We start from the raw sequence: 18,523 nt of genomic DNA, 5'->3' as shown, positions 1-18,523 counted from the left end.
TTTGCACTTAAGAATACCTTCAAATCATTAAGAGCCTTTAAAACGCTTTCAATGGTCCTGGGTTCTTCAATTTGAACTTTTGATATATATGGCTCGCCTGATTTGTTTATGTAATATAATAACGTTTTAGCTTTTACTATTGCCAGCCTGTAGTTATCTTCAGGATATCCATGTCGTCATGTCTTAACTACACAAGGTGTTTGAGTACGGTTCACAGTATAGTCTAATGTTAAACAACCCTGTAGAATTTAAAACCCAAGATAAAACATGCCCGATCGTACTAAGTCAAATGCCCCAGAAATGCATGCACACAAAGGCTCATCCTGTATACAGATAATGATAAGGCAGGGGTCCCGTCCTGACAGAATGAAGCCAGGCTGTAAAAATGCAGATGTTTTGCCTTCTCACACATGGCACTCATATTCACAAAGCCTCAGGCACAAAGTACAGCATAACATGTTAGTGAGGCATTAGACAAAGGTTCACTGTATAGACTTTACACTGAAGGCTCTGGGCTGTGCAACTGTGTCCGCTTATTGGAATGTGATCTACTGTATAAATTAAAGCAGCTCTACGAGTTACATTATACAAGGTACAGTTCATGTTTTTTCTTCTGCATGTGTAGAATTTTATTTCATTCACAATTAGAGGATTATGTGTGTGTGTGTGTGTGTGTGTGTAATGCTAACATTCATAATGTCCTAGAACAACATTTTCATTATTGTGAAGTTTTCATGCCGCATCGTTTTTTTTGTTTACTCTCTCTCCACCTCTTTTCTACACTTTTCTCATTCCAAAGCGACTGAAGCACACACAAAAGACCAAAAGACACAGAAAATCACAGAGGCTACAAACATAGGTATGTGTTTAATCTTTATTTTAGCAGACATGTTGGATTAAAGCCAATGCATTATGATCAATTAAAGAATTGCATTGTTGTTTGTCCATGCAGTTTACATAATTGACTTTAAAGTTATTTTATTATTTCTCCCTTTATGACATGTATCTTGTTTTAATTAAGTAAATATAGTCTGCTCTAGTTAAACTTAAGGGTAATAATGTTACATTTTTGTTACTTCTTTATTGGTGATTACATTTTAAGCCAAAAACCTGAACCTTAAGGGGGATTTGTAAAAATAATATGTTTTTATTAAAATCTTTAAACAAAATTGGATCAGAAATTATACATTGTTCTCTCACACCAATGTCTTTATGACTTTGATATTATTCATGGGTTTTAAAGACAGACATAAATCAGTCCCACTCTATATTGAAAACCAAAGTAATAGTATGCATAATTACATGCAACTAACTCTCAACCGAACTCTAATCGTACCATATCGCTACAGTTAGTATACATGTTGTTAATAAAATATCACTCAGTATTAAAATATATAATTACACTGTAACAATGACACCTTAAAATAAAGTGTAACCAATCATTTGATATAATGCACACACTGTGTACATAATTTTTTTTCATGCTTCTCATATTTTTTTAAAGGTAACACTTTTAACTACAGTGTCCTTGTTACATATGCACTTACCATAGTAATAACTGTAAATTATGCATAAATACATGCAACTAACCCTCAATCAAATCTTAATCTTACCCTTTCCTTATAGTAAGTATCAATGTTGTTAATTAATATTACTCAGTACTTAAAAGAACATAATACTTTTTTTGAAAAACTCCTCTACTGTGCTTTACCGTTTCGGAATCCATTCAGGTGATCTCCGGGTCTGGCAGTAGCAATTTTAGCATAGCTTAGCATACATCTGATTAGATTGTTAGCATCTCTCTCAAAAAATGACCAAAGGTTTCGATATTTTTCCTGTTTAAAACTTGACTCTTCTGTAGTTACATCATGTACTAAGACTGACGGAAAATGAAAAGTTGTGATTTTCTAGGCCGATAGCAACTATACTCTCATTCCTGCGTAATAATCCAGGAACTTGATATTACGAGCACTGATTTTACGCAGCGCCTGAAAATAGTCATCATAACCAATGTGACAACCTGCTTGCAGAGAGCATGCCTTATAACCATGGAGACATTTGTTAGAGACGATTCAGACGATATTTATTGTGATATTTTATTTACAGAACCATGGTTAATCACACAGGTAAATCCACTACCTAATTTGCCGGCTGCAACACTGCAACTACACAAACCAGCTGGATACTATTTTCAGGCTGTTGATCTTAGTACACGATGTAACTACAGAACAGTCAAGTTTTAAATATGAAAATATCGAAACACAAAACTCTTTGGTCATTTATTTGAGCGTGATGCTAGCGGTCTAATCAGATTCAATAATCTACGCCAAGCTATGCTAAAAGTGCTTACCTCCAGATCTGGAGATCGGCTGAATGGATTTGGAACAAGTAAAACTCAACTGTTTAACTCTACACCCCTAAAAATAAAGGTGCCAGGAAGAACTAAAAAGGGATTTTCATGGTGATGCCATAGAAGAACCATTTTTGGTTCCCTGAAGAACTGTTTTGTGAAAGGTTCTTTAAAGAACGATTTTTGTCTAACCTTTTTATAGTCTAAATAACCTTTCTACACTACCTTTTGTGTAATGAGAAGGTTCTTTGGATATTAAAGGTTCTTCATGGAACCATACACCTCACCAAAACCTTTATTTTTATGAGCCTATATCCAAAAATAGTGGCGTGTTTCTTTAAATATATAAGTACACTGTAACAATGACACCTTTAAATAAAGTGTAACCAAAAAATACCTAAATCTATACCTAAAATACCTAAATTCATTTCTGTAATTGCATCAATAATTACACCGTCGACCCTTCACCTACCCTTAAAGGGTTAGTTAACCCAAAAATGAAATTGATGTCATTAATGACTCACCCTAATGTCGTTCCACACCCGTAAGACCTCAGTTCATTTTCAGACACAGTTTAAGATATTTTATATTTAGTCCGAGAGCTTTTCTGTTCCTTCAATGTAAGTGTATGCACACTATACTGTCCATGTCCAGAAAGGTGATAAAAACATCATTAAAGGGGGGGTGAAACACTCAGTTCCAGTCAGTGTCATGTCAATCTTGAGTACCTATAGAGTAGCATTGCATCCTGCATATCTCCGAAAAGTCTTTATTTTTTTTATAATTATATAAGAAAGATGCGCTGTTCCGAGTCTTTCCGAAAAAAGCCGAGCGGGTGGGGGCGTGTCGTGTGAGCGGAGCTAAATAATGACGTGTGCTCGCTGCTGCTATTGTGTTGAGTGCGTCGTAAAGCTGTCTCATCCCTAACAGCGGGAAAAAAACTTTATTCAAAATAAAAATATGGCTTTTAATCAGATACAGCCATACATCTATGATCCGGAATCAGACCCAGAGGCTGCAGTTGAACAGGAGCAGCAGCAAAAACGACTAGAGCAGGACGTCTGTATGTGGTACAAGTTATATACTAACTATATAATATGCTTAGCGGCTTGTGTTATTTACATATTTATACTTGAATTATATCGTCGTATTTTTGTCTTTGAAGGTGTACATGTGGGAAGTGCAGTTGTGCACGTGTGTTTGTGTGTTTACGCGTGGTTTGTGTAGACAGTAAGCGGAAGGCTAAGTTAGTGTTTACATAGAAAGACATGGAATAGTAGTGCATTTGAATGAAGAAGCGCGCTTATTTAGTTCAACATATTTCCCCCCTCTTTGTGTATTGTTGTTTGGAGTGCTTTTACAATACACAAACATAAAGTTACACATATAGTGGCCAGCTAAACAAATGTACACGCACTACACATCGCATGCTCCATTGATCAACTAACTATACGTGATCATGTTTGGGCTACTTGATGAGCATAGGCAAAAACACAGACATTTGAAGCAGTCTTACTCACAGCCTGCGGTTCTAACGTTGGGACCTTTATCGTTGGGACTGCTCCATCCTTCAGCATTAGGCGATTGGAAAATCCGGCGTCGAGCTGGGCCTTGTTTATGAAACAGTCGGCACCGAAATGCAGCGAACAGATATAAACATTCGCGCAACTCAGTTGCTGATCCGGAAAAGCAAATTCCATCCACTGTTGCCTTAACGCGGGGTTTTTGGGGAATCTGTGCAGGACTGTCTTGGTCTGGCAACCAAAAACGCACTTTTTTGGTGACATTGTTATGTGCACATCACCTGTCCAGCACAGCCTACGAGCCAGCGCTTTGATGGGCGTAGCCTGTTACTTTCGCTCTCTCCCTCTCTCTCTCACGCGCTTCCGGTAGAATTGTCCGTAAGGCCCATACAAGGAAATTCCGCCCCCATTAACGTCAAAGGGGACGCATGATCGCAAAAAACTTGCCGAAACTTATGACTAACCGGAAGTAGTATTTTTGACAAAAAAATACTCCCATCAAACGTCCACCTTAACTTTTGAAACTTTGTCTATGTTTAGTATGGGATTCCAAGTCTTTAACAGTGTAAAAAGATCACTATGCATGAAACAGCATTTCACCCCCCCTTTAAAGTAGTTCATGTGACATCAGTTCATCAAAAATCAGCATCAGAAATTCATTTTGGTCCAAAAATAACAAAAACTACAACTCTATTCAGCATGGTCTTCTTTTCCGGGTTTGTTTTCAATCCTCAAATAAAGATTAAAGATTAAAAATGTGTATGTTCAATAAGTTATGACGTGTTTTGTTTTAACTCATCAAAATAAGTTAAGAAATGTTTTTTTGTTTTTGTTTTTTTTAAATAAGTTAAACAAAATGCAACTCATTTTGGACTTATTTTTGGACTTTTGGAGAATATGGACTACTTTGATTATATTTTTATTATCTTTCTGGACATGGACAGTATAATGTGTATACACTTATATTGAAGGAACAGAAAAGCTCTCAGACTAAATATAAAATATCTTAAACTGTGTTCTGGAGATAAATGGAGGTCTTACGGGTGTGGAACGACATTAGGGTGAGTCATTAATGACATCAATTTCATTTTTGGGTGAACTTTTCCCCATCTAGCAGTGTAAAGGTATATGACAATCCAGTGAATATTAGTTTCTGTTCCTCTCAATTCCGATTTCGCTTTAACTCCTACCGTGGCCGATTTAGTCCAAGATTAACATGGCTTCCAGTTCAACCTCATTCATGACTGCCATCGAGTGTTAAAATGCGAAAAGCGAAGCTTGAATTTATGGGTATGTCCCTCTTTGGCTAATGTAATTTCAAGATGGAGGGGAAACATGGCGACCGGCATTCAAGCTCCTCACCCGTATGTATTTTCAATGGCATATTATAAACTTACGAGAATACTTTATGACTTGAAAGAAGTAAATATACATTAATGAGCACATATATTTTTGAAAGAACTAAGTGTTTTTAGCTAAGAATAAACTAAAAAAGTAACACAGTGTAGCTTTAACCCACCCATACTATCAAACCAAGTCCCTAAACTATCGTAACACTAAGTGTTTTGCAGTACAACATAGTACCTAACAATTATTTTTTGATGTATATAATTAAAGATACCTAATATAAAGTGTGATCAATTTGTCTGACAAGTTAGTCAATTAGACACATCCATAAACATGCTTCATCTATGAAGACAACACCCCCCATTAAACCAAATGCATAACGCAATACATGTCCAAACAACAATGTAAGCAGATGTATTACTGTAAATCAGTGTAGTGTTTGAATATTGCTCCAAGAGGCGAAGCTGCCACCAACAACAAAGAGCTGGATTTATCAATCATCATGTCTGCAAACAGTACAGAAGCATCCCTTAGGCAAAACTCCCTCTCCCCAGAAACAAACTTTGTTTTCTTACAAAAGGAAAAATGAGATCACAAGTGGCATACTTGCCCAGACCTGAGAGAATTTTTGTGTTGTCAGTTTTAACCAGGACTCTGCTCTGACAGATATAACATATGCAAATAATAATGACAATGTCTTGTAATTATAGTTTATATATGGAAAAAATTGTCAGGAGGATATAATATATATGCATTTCTGTGTCTGGTTGCTTGGCCTACTATGTTCTTTGAAACTGTTCATATGAAGCACAAGGAAATGTTATGTGCCTATACTTGCCGTACTTTTCCGCTTTGGAAATATAGGATATTTTATACTTATGAACATTTAAGAATACATTTTAAGACGTGAAATAAAAAATAAATTTCAGGATCACTAATCAAATAAGTAAATCAATTGTGTTACTGATCATCAAGTCATGTCAACTTTATTGATATAGTGTTTTTCCAATGCCGATTGTTTCAAAGCAGCCTCACAGTGTTAACAAGAAAATAATGCAAAATAATTTGATTCGGCTGTTTCAGAGAAAACAGTGATGTCATCAGCTCACTTTAGTTTTCATATAGCGACAATGTGGGTGGATCTGTATAATTGATATAGTTAATTTAGTTTAGTAATTACATTTATTTGTATATTTAGTTAGATTTTAGTGTCCCCTACTGAGCAAGCCAAGCAAAAGGTGACAGTGGCAAGAAACCAAAACTCCAGCAGGGCATGATGGAGAAAAACAAACCTTGGGAGAAACCAGACTAAGTTCTCCTCTGGCTAATTAACAAACAGTGTATGATTATTATTCAGGCAACCTTACAGGTTAGATATTATATTAGATCGTAATATTCAAAAGTTCGAGGTGTCACACCAAGAGACGGGTTTATTGAGGATGACACATCGATAAAACAATTATTAAATAGGACTAATCAAAGGATCGGAGTCATCATGTGATTGTGCAGACAGTCAAATGTTCTTTCTTCATTGAAGTAAAAGGTGCTCTTAGGATCATTCTCAAATCATACTGGAGAACGAGATAACAATAATAATTTCTAATGAACAACTATTAATTTATTATAAATTAATTTAATTATAAAAAAGTAAAAGATAATAATAACAATATATATATATATATATATATATAATTATAATATTAATTTATTAATGAACAATTATTAAATATTTTTAATGAATAAATATGTAATTAATTGTAAAACAGAATAATAATAATGTTAATTGATAATTTCATAATAATGTAAAGAATTTGTATTGAAAAAAATGAATTGATCATGAATAATTTCTAATGCAATTTAGTAATTTAATTCTAAATGAAAAACTGTCAAATGTGAAAATGTAGTGTTTTTCCCAAGTGGTCTCAGAAAGGATATGAACATGTGTATCTGTGTCCAGACAGGCAAAACGCAGTGACAATGAGAGGCTGGATTTTTATGCTTTTGCTGGCAAGGCTTGTCGATTTTTCCATGACACAACAGACCAACTCTCTGACCTGGCTAAGTTATCTCCGCAACCGAGCCTACAGTCATGGTCATGGCCGCAGTCACAATCTCGCCTCTCTAAGAACAGAGGATGAGCCTTCTGTGCTGGACTGCCCTTTGGAATGCGACTGTCATCCTACCTACCCCGAGGCAATGTACTGCAACAACCGCAGGCTACAGCACGTGCCATTCGTACCGTCTCACATTAAGTATGTATACTTGCAAAATAACCAGATCACTGGCATCGCAAACGCCGTCTTTGATAATGCTCCAAATTTAGCCTGGATCTGCATGCACTCAAATAAACTGAGCTCTGACAAGATTGCTGACAAAGTCTTCGCCAAACTACCGAACCTCGAGCGCCTCTTTTTACACAACAACAACCTGAGCCGTGTTCCACAGGGCTTACCGCGCTCCCTACAAGATCTACACATGAATCACAACAATATTTCGGTAGTCCCGGTCAACTCCTTCCGTGGGATGAGCAACCTGACGGCCCTGCATCTCCAAATGAACGCCATTGAAGACCTCGGTAATGCACTTGAGGGTCTGCTGTCCTTGACCCTGTTAGACTTGCGAGGAAACCGACTGAAGAAGATTCCAGAAAGTCTGCCGCCAAAGCTGAGCCAACTCTACCTTGAGTACAACCGTATTTCCAGCATTCCTGCTGACTTCCTGAGCCAACGGCCTGAGCTGTGCTTCATACGGCTGTCCCACAATCACCTCACCAATGGGGGCATCCCAGCCAACGCTTTCAATGTCAGCACACTTGTGGAACTCGATTTGTCCTTCAACAAGCTGGAGAGGATCCCCACTATCAGCACAAGTCTAGAGAATCTGTATCTCCAGGGCAACAAGATCAAAGGTACAGAAAGAATACCTGAAAATGGTATACATAAGACCATAATGCATGCCAGAGGCTTATTTATAAATCATCTTCTGAAAGTATGAGCCTGTCCTAATGGCATGCTTCCAAACAGCCAATAATTAGATATGTATATTGCTTATGTTCTAACATATAAAAAGGACAATTAATGATATTTAATTTTACAGAAGCCAGAATTTCAATTCACTGCCCCATTAGAGGGACACTTGGCTATCTTTTTTATATTTGCCTTTTTCCTTATCACATATTTTATGAATCATCATAAATTAAAATACCAAAACCTTTTTGAAATCAGACATTGCGTAACCATGAAACGGTATTTAAATTCCTTTTAGTGGGCTCATCCCCTAAGTGCCGGCCACTTAGGGGATGAGCCCACTAACAGGGGCACAGCACTATTTTATAATCAAACATTTTCTAATCTTAAAAAAATAAATAGATGTTTAAGTAATTTCAACTCAAATTAAATTATACCTTAAAAATGAGTCGAATCTTATAACTTATAAAAAAGAAAGAAATGTGCTTAAGTTATTTTGGTGAAATAAAGCAATGTAAAACATATCTTATTATAACTTATTGACCAATATATTTTTTACAGTGCATTGGAAAGGTCTGGGACCTAAGGTTCCATATTTGGTGACAGGAGAACGCATCAAAAAAAGACAAAAAGAGCCTAAAATAAATCTCATGGGAACTTACATTTTTGTGATACCAACTTCTATAATTTTGAACACAATTTGGTTAGACTTTAATTTTAAAGCATTTTTAGATTTAAATTATTTTGTATAAAATACAAAATGTCTAGTACAGATCATTTTCTTTAATCATTGGGCTTTCATTATCATGAAATGATATTGGGTTATGATTTGACCATTATGACATGTTGGAGTGTGACTCTTTATTTAATTAGCCAGCATAATTTTATTTACATAATTTTTATTTTATTTTAGTTATTTAGACACATTTGAACATGTAACCCAATCCAATCTCTTAACCTACCCATTTGTGTATTATATGATACAAAACACAGGGTAAAACAGGCAGATACGACTACAGGCACAATTTATTCAAAAATATGTTTTGACGATTGATTTAAAGAAAAGAAAATCCCTAAAAGCGTTCACCGTCTCCATTTGCCGAAGATCATGCACACATTCAAAAAATAGCACCCGAAGAAGCTTTATGTCAGATTTAATAGTGAAATTGCATTGGCTCTCGTGTCTCGTGACCAATCGCGTCATCATGATAAAGAGTCGGGTGTATCTTTTGAATGAGATATGAATGAGAGTGTGTGTTCACAGAGCGGTGTGTTCATCATTTCAGCGATTAAAAGTATGTTAATATAAACTCTGTTCTTTACTTAACGATATCTTCAGAAGATTTGGAATGCAACATGAGTTAATACTTTCATAATGTTTCTGGTTATTTTTTGCAATAAACACCCATGACTGTACTTTTATTTGCCTGTTAACGTTACATATTTTATATTGTTGGGTAGGTTTTGGGTTGGAGTGGGTTAGTTGCTCCAAAATATAAAAATAGCCTACAAATATTTATAAAATCATGTCAACTTTAATAATTCAAAAAATTAAATTTGTCTTGATCTGATGCATTGAGCAACTATGAAATCAGTGGAGTACCCTGTGCAATAAAAAAGCATGCTGCTAAAGGGGTACCCCGTACGTTGAAAATTGACACAGAGGGGTCCTGACCAAGCGTCAATATGTGACGAGTTGGGAGTGAGGTGTTGCCAAAAAGAGTTTCACACATTCCATGAAAACCTATCGTGACAGTTCTGACAGTTTTTACTTACATTGTAGTGTTTGTCATGGTTATTCTAATGCAAATCATTCATGTTCCTATTTAGGCTCTGTGCTTGGATAAGACAATAACTTACTACTTTCCCTACATTTCCCAGAATTTTCAGTGAGCAGTTTTTGCAGGGTTGTGGACACGAACAATTACTCCAATCTGCGTGTACTGCGACTGGAGGCCAATGAAATCAGCGCCCAAGACATACCATATGAAGCTGCACTCTGTCTGCGTCTGGCAACCAACATCGACCTGTAGGCCAGGCAACAAGTCATCCATAGTAACCTCTTGTCATGACCGTTGACAACACATGAGTTCATTCATCATGTATTATCCATAGTCATGAGATTTTGGGGCGTTTTAATAAAGAAATTAGCCTAACAATAATCAACAGAAAATGTTAGGATAACCATTATAACATTATAAAATCATGAATATATTTAGGTGTGTACAAGCCTTTTTAATGTGAATTTCTGGTCACATCCATTTCACTTCTGAATCAATAAGGACAGGAATGTTAAATGTGGGTGTGATGGACATGCAGTAAAATCTAATGATTATCCAGCTAACAGGAAATGCTCTGAGAAATGTAACTAACGTTCTGGGCTGCGTTTCCCAAAAGCATCGTAAGCCTACGTTGATCGTAAAAACAATCGTACGAGTGACCTTAATATTAAGGTCTGTTTCCCAAAAGCATCGTAACTTAAGTAGAACTTGAAAATGATCGTAGATCTACGAGTGCTCTGGAGTAAAGCTCTAAGTGTATCGTAAGACAGGCTATTCTCACGAAAATGCGTATAAATAGTACGAGTGTGCAATGTCGTGGAATATATACGCCAAAACTCATTTTGGCGTGTCTATGCCACGCTGTTTTTCGCGTGCATATGATATGCAGTTTATGGCGTATTATACATACGAACCCCCCACCACACCACCCTAAACCTACCCAAGAGCGTGTCATATATACGCACCACTACCCTAAACCTACCCAAGAGTGTGTCATATATACGCCATAAAGTGCGTATCATATGCACGCGAAAAACCAGCGTATCATATGCGCGCCAAAATGAGTTTTGGCGTATACATTCCACGACATTGCACTTGTACTATTTATACGCATTTATGTGTGATCGGGCTGCATAGAAGAGAGAGTTATGAGGTCACCTACAGGACAACCGGCAGATTACACCTTTAACTTTACTCAAGTGCACCGTGATAATACTATAAGTTTTTTTTTTTTTTTTTTTTTTTTTAATGAGGACAGGTAACAAACAAAAAAATACAAATACACATCTGAATTAAATGACAGAAAAAATGGAAACAGAATAAAATAAGTAATGTAGAAAATATACTAAACTGGGAAAAATAGAGATAAACTTAAATGAGTTGCTGAGGTGCACGAAAACCAGCCATGTATTGGACATTCCTCTGCAGTGCCCTCTTCCTTTTTGTCAGGCTTGCAAAATCCTGCCATTTCTTGCAGACCTCTTTACTCGATCTTTGAACTAATAATTTAACTTTTAACTTTTAATTTGGTAGCAATGTCCTCTCAGATGTTTTGTTTCTCTTTGTTTGTACGATGCCCTTTAAATCGTTTGAAAATAATATCTTTTCCTGCTCCACCTCCTCTAGAAGGATATTGATTTCATCTTTTTGAAAGGTATCTTTTCCTTTTTTTCCTTTTTTTTGTTCAGCCATTTTGTCATTGCCTCAGCCTGTAGGTAGTTGCTTATTTGCTTTTAATATATATAAATGTTGCTTATAATTATTAGGTGAACCGTTCAGAGGAATCGATTCCATATAAGGTTATATTTCAGAACTTCGCAAATGGACAGCGACTCTTAAGTAGCACATTCTCGCACGTTCATGTTAAGTACATTTTTGGGAAACGCACGTGGAATTGCTGCGAGTGATCGTAACTTCACTCGTAGAACGCGCTCTTTATAGCTAAGATACATCGTTATTGGGAAACCTGGCCCTGGCTCATAACTTTCTCTCAAAGTTATGAGCAAAAATTGTTTTTTTGTTATCCATTTTATAATGTTCTCAAAATATTAGCACAAAAAAAATATTTATGCATTGCTCGTGGAACGTTACTTCTTTTAGTTGCATGTTTGACTAATGCTTTTCTTTTGTCCATTCAAAAAGAACATTCAAAAGTAACATTCCCGGAATGTTTGCAAAATGATAAAATGGAATGTGCCCATAACTGTTCGCATAACTAAATTAAGAAAACGGACCGTTTAGAGAACTTTCAGAAATAACGTTTTTATAGTTTAAAGGGTTAGTTCACCCAAAAATTCTGTCATTAATGACTCACCCCAATGTCGTTCCACACCCGTAAGACCTCCGTTCATCTTCGGAAAACCGTTTAAGATATTTTAGATTTAGTCCGAGGCCTTTCTGTCCTTTGAATGTAAGTGTATACCCACTTGTTGTCCACGTCCAGAAGGTAATGAAAACATCACCAAAGTAGTCCATATGTGACATCAGTTGGTTAGTTAGACTCTTTTGAAGCATTGACAATACATTCTGGTCCAAAAATAACAAAAAATACGAATTTATTCAACATTGTCTCCTCTTCCGCGTTCCTCAAATAAAGAATCAAACGGTCATGATTCAAGATTCGAATCGCGTGTCAGACTGGCAAACTGCTGAAATCACGTTACATTGGCGATATGAATCACGAATCAATCTGCTGATTCGCGACCGTTTGATTCTTTATTTGAGGTTTCAAAAAACAAATGGGGAAGAGAAGACAATGCTGAATAATTTTTTTTTTTTTTTTTTTTGGACTAAAATGTATTGTCGACGCTTCAAAAGAGTCTAACTAACCAACTGATGTCACATATGGACTACTTTGGTGATGTTTTCATTACCTTCTGGACGTGGTCAGCAAGTGGGCATACACTTACATTCAAAGGACAGAAAGGCCTTGGACTAAATCTAAAATATCTTAAACTGTGTTACGAGGATGAACAGAGGTGTTACGGGTGTGGAACGACATTGGGGTGAGTCATTAATGAACGAAATTTCCTTTTTGGGTGAACTAACCATTTATTTACTCATCCTTATGTCGGTCGACACCCATAAGACCTCTGTTCATCTTCAGAACAAAAAAAAAAAAACAACCCCCCCCCCCCCCCCCCAAATAACGTGTTATATGGTGATGGGCCGATTTCAAAACAAAGATTCAAACCATTATGAATCAGCATATTGATTCAGGATTCAGATCATGTGTGTCAAACTGATTCATGAATCGATACAGTGATTCAAAACGTTTCGATGCTTTGGTTTGAAATTTTTGGGTGAACTAATCCTTTAATGGCAACATTAGCAAAACTTTCTTAGAGCATAATTTTTTTTAGCTTTTTAGCTGGGTAGATGCATGAAGTCAGTGTGGCTACTGGGTGCAAGACATATGATTATTTTATTATTTTTTAAATATATTTAATAGTTATCAGTGCGTATCTTTTAGTAAATGCATGGTACAAATAATGGTGTTAATTGGGAAACTTTGGGTCTTTGCTTTGTGATTATATGTCATGATTTTTGGCAGTGGAACAAAAAAATGCATCATAATTTGAGAAGTTAATGAAGAAGACCAAAACATAAATGCATGAAAACTGAGGCAAGTTAAAAAACTAGAAGTTCAATTCCTTAGAAGACCTTGAGAAGCTCTTTACAGACCATCTGGATCCACAGCAGTTTATTTACACTACAACCATGTCAAAGCTTGCATCACTGCCATTGTCATTTATCTAATAAGAATAAAATCCATGATAAATAAACAATAGGGACTTTTTAAAATAAAGAAGAGGAATGTATTGTATTAACCTTGTCTTGTCAAAGTAAATCTTTGTTTATGGTGATGCCCTGTTGCTTGGGAATTTGTTGTGCCATCCTTAATTAGATGACCTTTAACATTTCCCCTTGAGAATGTGGTAATCCCAGTCATATTCATTAGGTTTAATAAACAGCCTTGACCTTCAGTGAGAGCTGAAGGGAGCTGACTCCACGAGGACAGTGTTAACATTAATTACTGGAGATGAGTTTGTCTCACGTTGCCCAAAGGAGCTGATGAAATGTCAACATAATCTGGCAGAACACGAACATTCAGTTAAGTGTTGTACTGGGGTCTCTGAGCAGTCACTCCAAAGAGAGTTACTTCACCCAAACATTCAGTTCAAGTCCCTGTAAACCTATTGAATTTGATTTGAAGTCAACATTTAAAGTAAGTGAGATGTATTGATATTACTGAAAATCTGTGTATGACAAGAAAACTGCTGTCCGCCATTACTAAACATCAAATTTGACCAAAAACAATTTGCAGAGCTCATACATACACAACTAAAATAAATGAATGTCGTTGAATATAAATACGTGTTGGTACATGTTTGTTTAGCTTTCAAGCGGAGTGCAAATTATGTTCAAAATACATTCTCCTTAAATACATTCGCTTGTGCCTAAGAAACAAAAAGGTAATTCTGACTCTCTAATACACTCACCTAAAGGATTATTAGGAACACCATACTAATACTGTTTGACCACCTTTTACCGTCAGAACGGCCTTAATTCTACGTGGCATTGATTCAACAAGGTGCTAAAAGCATTCTTTAAAAAAATTGCCCATATTGATAGGATAGCATCTTGCAGGTGATGGAGATTTGTGGAATGCACATCCAGGGCACAAAGTTCCCATTCCACCACATACCAAAGATGCTCTATTGGGTTGAGATCTGGTGACTGTGGGGGCCATTTTAGTACAGTGACCTCATTGTCAAGAGTCCAAGAAACGAATTTGAAATGATTCAAGCTTTGTGACATGGTGCAATATCCTGCTGGAAGTAGCCACCAGAGGATGGGTACATGGTGGTCATAAAGGGATGGACATGCTCAGAAACAATGCTCAGGTAGGCTGTGGCATTTAAATGATGCCCAATTGGCACTAAGGGCCTAAAGTGTCCCAAGAAAACATCCCCCACACCATTACACCACCACCAGCCTGCACAGTGGTAACAAGGCATTATGGATCCATGTTCTTATTCTGTTTACGCCAAATTCTGACTCTACCATCTGAATGTCTCAACAGAAATCGAGACCAGGCAACATTTTTCCAGTCTTCAACTGTCCAATTTTGGTGAGCTTGTGCAAATTGTAGCCTCTTTTTACTATTTGTACTGGAGATGAGTGGTACCCAGTGGGGTCTTCTGCTGTTGTAGCCCATCCGTCTCAAGTTTGTGTGTGTGGTGGCATCACAAATGCTTTGCTGCATACACGAGTGGTTATTTCAGTCAAATTTGCTCTTCTATCAGCTTGAATCAGTCGGCCCATTTTCCTCTGACCTATAGCATCAACAAGGCATTTTCGCCCACAGGACTGCTGCATACTGGATGTTTTTCCCTTTTCACACCATTCTTTGTAAACTCTAGAAATGGTTGTGCGTGAAAATCCCAGTAATTGAGCAGATAGTGAAATACTCAAGACTGGCCCGTCTGGCACCAACAACCATGCCATACTCAAAATTGCTTAAATCACCTTTCTTTCCCATTGTTTTTGTCTTGACTGCGCGCGACTGCTCCTCCAAGTCAGTGACAGACAGTAATCATTTTTGCGTGTACCGATTGAAAGATTTAGTGGACTGTTTACATGAGACGTTATCTAAACCGATCTGGTCTTTACATGTGATGACTTTCAATCGCAATCACGTTTGAAATTTGTGACATGCAGTTTGTCTGCCGCACCAAAAATGTGCCAATCAGCATGTTCAGCGCCCAAGTCCCGCCCTTGAAAGTTCCTGAACTTTGAAAAAGTACTACCTCGCGAGCAGGGCCGTTTGGAGGGGGAAATATTTACCCGGAAAGTAAAAGTCCTGCGGTCGAAACGTGGCTAAAGACACTCAAAGAAACCCTCCTGCAAAGCTACAGTACTGTGAACAGTTTTAGACACTTGTGTAAAAATTCTGTAAAGTGAGAATGCTTTCAAAAATAATGTCATAAATAGATTTTGTTTATCAATAACTCCTAATAACTAAATCAAGTCAGTGTTTGGTGTGACCACCCTTTGCGTTAAACAGCTTTTGTCCTGGTTTACTTGCTCATAGTTTTTCAGGGAGCTTAGCAGGGTTTCTTCAAGCGTCTTGGAGATGTCGCAGTTCTTGTGGATTTTGTCTCAGTTTTTTCAGTTTCTTCATGTTATCCCAGACGGATAATGATGATGATGATGGTGAGATTAGATCTCCAACAGCTGTTGTCAGATTCCTTCTGCATACACAAATCTCACTGGAATGGATTATAACAATTAATGGCTGAATAAATGTTTGAAAATGTAAAAAAAAAAAAAAAAAAAAAAAAAAATATATATATATATATATATATATATATATATATATATACACACACACCCAAAAACAATGTCTTTCGAGCGAGTACTGTTGTGTTGCAACAATAATGCTGCAAAAATTAGGCAGCAGTGATATTCGACAAAACAATTGCTAGATATCTTAACCGCTAAATGTGAGAAGAAGCCATTCGTGTTGGTTTAAAATGGTTTGAATCGCCTTCTCTCAAAATGAATTAATTAATGGGCTACAAGCTGTCAAAATGAACAAACCTCCCACCACACCAGTTTGACCATCTTCTTTATGTTTATGGACGTGATGTAACCACGCATTGATGAATGATGGTAAACTGACATTCCCTGCAAAATATGAACTTACAGATCAAAATATAAATCATTATTTTAAGATTCCCTTTATGAATCGGAGCAAAACAATTGTCATCTTTAACAATTTGTTCACACATGACTGTTCCAATATCTTACAGTTGCTCCTCAGGTTAAAACACCCCATTAGATATACAAAGATAAACTTCTTTTTTTAATTTATCCTGGAAGGTCCTACAGTATATAGATAATCACTTGATTAAGATTAAAAATAACCAAAAGGTTAATTTGTTTTTAACTTGAGTATTGTTTGTTTCAACTTCCTTTTTTTTTTTTTCCTGACTTAAGGGACTCAGTAATGTCATTCCAGTAAAGCACATGAGAATATGGCAACACTTAGAATGCATTTTCAACAATAATATAAGACCACATTTCACTGAAGGGCATCTAGAGGAACTATAGAGAGATTCACATTCAAATATCTTTGACGTACAGATTTTAAGAGTAGACAGCTCAGATCAACCTTTTGGATTCTTTTATGTTATCTTGGTATCATTTATTGCACTGTGCAAGGCCTATTTTTAATGTTTTGCCAATTATAGCTTGTATAATATAAAATTATTATATCATAGCTATTGAAGTGAAATGAACACTTCAGAATTTAACAAACGCAAAGATTTTTTTGCCGAAGCAGTTTTCAAAAACCTCACTGTGGTTGTACTTGCTGTCATTATCAATTGTATCAATAGCTTGCTGCTTTATACTTTCTTCAAGAGTCCTGTCTTTGCTCAGGAGCCCCGTTATATCCTCTACATGCATCTGATCATCAATGACATCATAACACTGACTGTTTCTGTGATTTTGTTTGTGTTTGCGTACTTTGTGCCAAACTTGAATGTTTCTATCTGCTGCATTTTCCTCCTCATTGGAAGCAACGTCTTCAAGAACACACCACTAAACCTGGCCGGCATGGCTATTGAGCGCTTTGTGGCAATCTGCTACCCTCTACATCATGCACGAATATGCACCGTCCCCAACACAAAAATCCTGATCGGCATCATCTGGCTGGTGGGAGGCCTGCCTGGCATAGCAGACCTGTTTGTTGGTTTGGCTCTTAGTCCAATCTCCTACTTTACCACTAGCCGCATGTGCTACCAGCAAAATGTGTTCAATTTTGAGTACCATATAATAAGCTATGCTGTTTTTAACATCGGCTACATGTGCTCAGTGTGGGTGCTGCTCTTCTACACTTACTTCAAAGTGCTGTTCTCTGCTAAAGCAGCTGCTTCAGAACCAGCTCAAGCCCAGAAGGCCAGGAGAACCATTTTACTGCATGGAGTCCAGTTACTGCTCTGTACATTGTCCCTGTTCACAACAGTCCTGGATGGGGCCTTAACGGCTCTCTTTCCTTACTATCAGTCAGTAATTTACTTCTGCAGCTACATTCTCACCAGCATTTTACCACGACTGCTGAGCCCTCTCATATATGGCATGAGGGATCAAAAGTTTAAGAAATACATGAAGCGTTCACTGATGTGTGGCCACGAAAAGAGAGCCATTGATCCGTCTGATTAGCAAATTAATAATATTTCAGCATAGACATGGGGTTGATTATAGTGAGCAATGTCCAACCAGTGTTAAATCCACAAATCATCAAAATGAAATATTGTATTAAAATGTAAGACAAAGTTTCATTTAATCTTCCTAATGTGAGTTTAATCTATAAAATAGATCTGTGTGTAACTTCAATATTCAGTTGCAACTGCCACTTTAAATTTTCAACAACATTTATTTTCAACAAGGTAACAAGGCTGTTTTAGTGGATGAACACATGTACTTTATCATGCTGACTGTGAGCATGTACTTTTTTTGTTTTCAATTACAGTTTGTTGTAAATTT

The 18,523-nt window shown here is 36.7% G+C and overlaps 2 protein-coding genes across 2 annotated transcripts; both read left to right on the top strand.

Annotated features, from left to right (window-relative positions):
* Positions 1-7,197: 7,197 nt before the first annotated feature.
* fmodb (fibromodulin b) lies at positions 7,198-10,219 on the top strand. The gene is made up of 2 exons (XM_067412535.1): positions 7,198-8,128; positions 10,068-10,219. The coding sequence occupies exons 1-2, from the start codon at positions 7,198-7,200 to the stop codon at positions 10,217-10,219; spliced, it is 1,083 nt and encodes a 360-aa protein (XP_067268636.1).
* Positions 10,220-17,269: 7,050 nt separating this feature from the next.
* LOC137039298 (odorant receptor 131-2-like) lies at positions 17,270-18,199 on the top strand. Its single transcript, XM_067414650.1, has one exon. It carries the CDS (start codon positions 17,270-17,272, stop codon positions 18,197-18,199), a length of 930 nt encoding a protein of 309 aa, XP_067270751.1.
* The last annotated feature ends 324 nt before the right edge of the window (positions 18,200-18,523 follow it).

Source organism: Pseudorasbora parva, chromosome 13 (assembly GCF_024679245.1).
Source record: "Pseudorasbora parva isolate DD20220531a chromosome 13, ASM2467924v1, whole genome shotgun sequence".
NCBI lineage: Eukaryota > Metazoa > Chordata > Actinopteri > Cypriniformes > Gobionidae > Pseudorasbora > Pseudorasbora parva.
Note: the sequence above shows the minus strand (reverse complement) of the source record. Positions and strands in the feature narration are given on the sequence as shown.

Excerpts from the sequence above, each read along its gene's own strand:
- fmodb (XM_067412535.1), top strand. The coding sequence starts at position 7,198 with ATGAGAGGCTGGATTTTTATGCTTTTGCTGGCAAGGCTTGTCGATTTT. Across the intron at positions 8,129-10,067 it reads CCAGGGCAACAAGATCAAAG|AATTTTCAGTGAGCAGTTTT; the intron begins GTACAGAAAGAA and ends TACATTTCCCAG.
- LOC137039298 (XM_067414650.1), top strand. The coding sequence starts at position 17,270 with ATGAACACTTCAGAATTTAACAAACGCAAAGATTTTTTTGCCGAAGCA.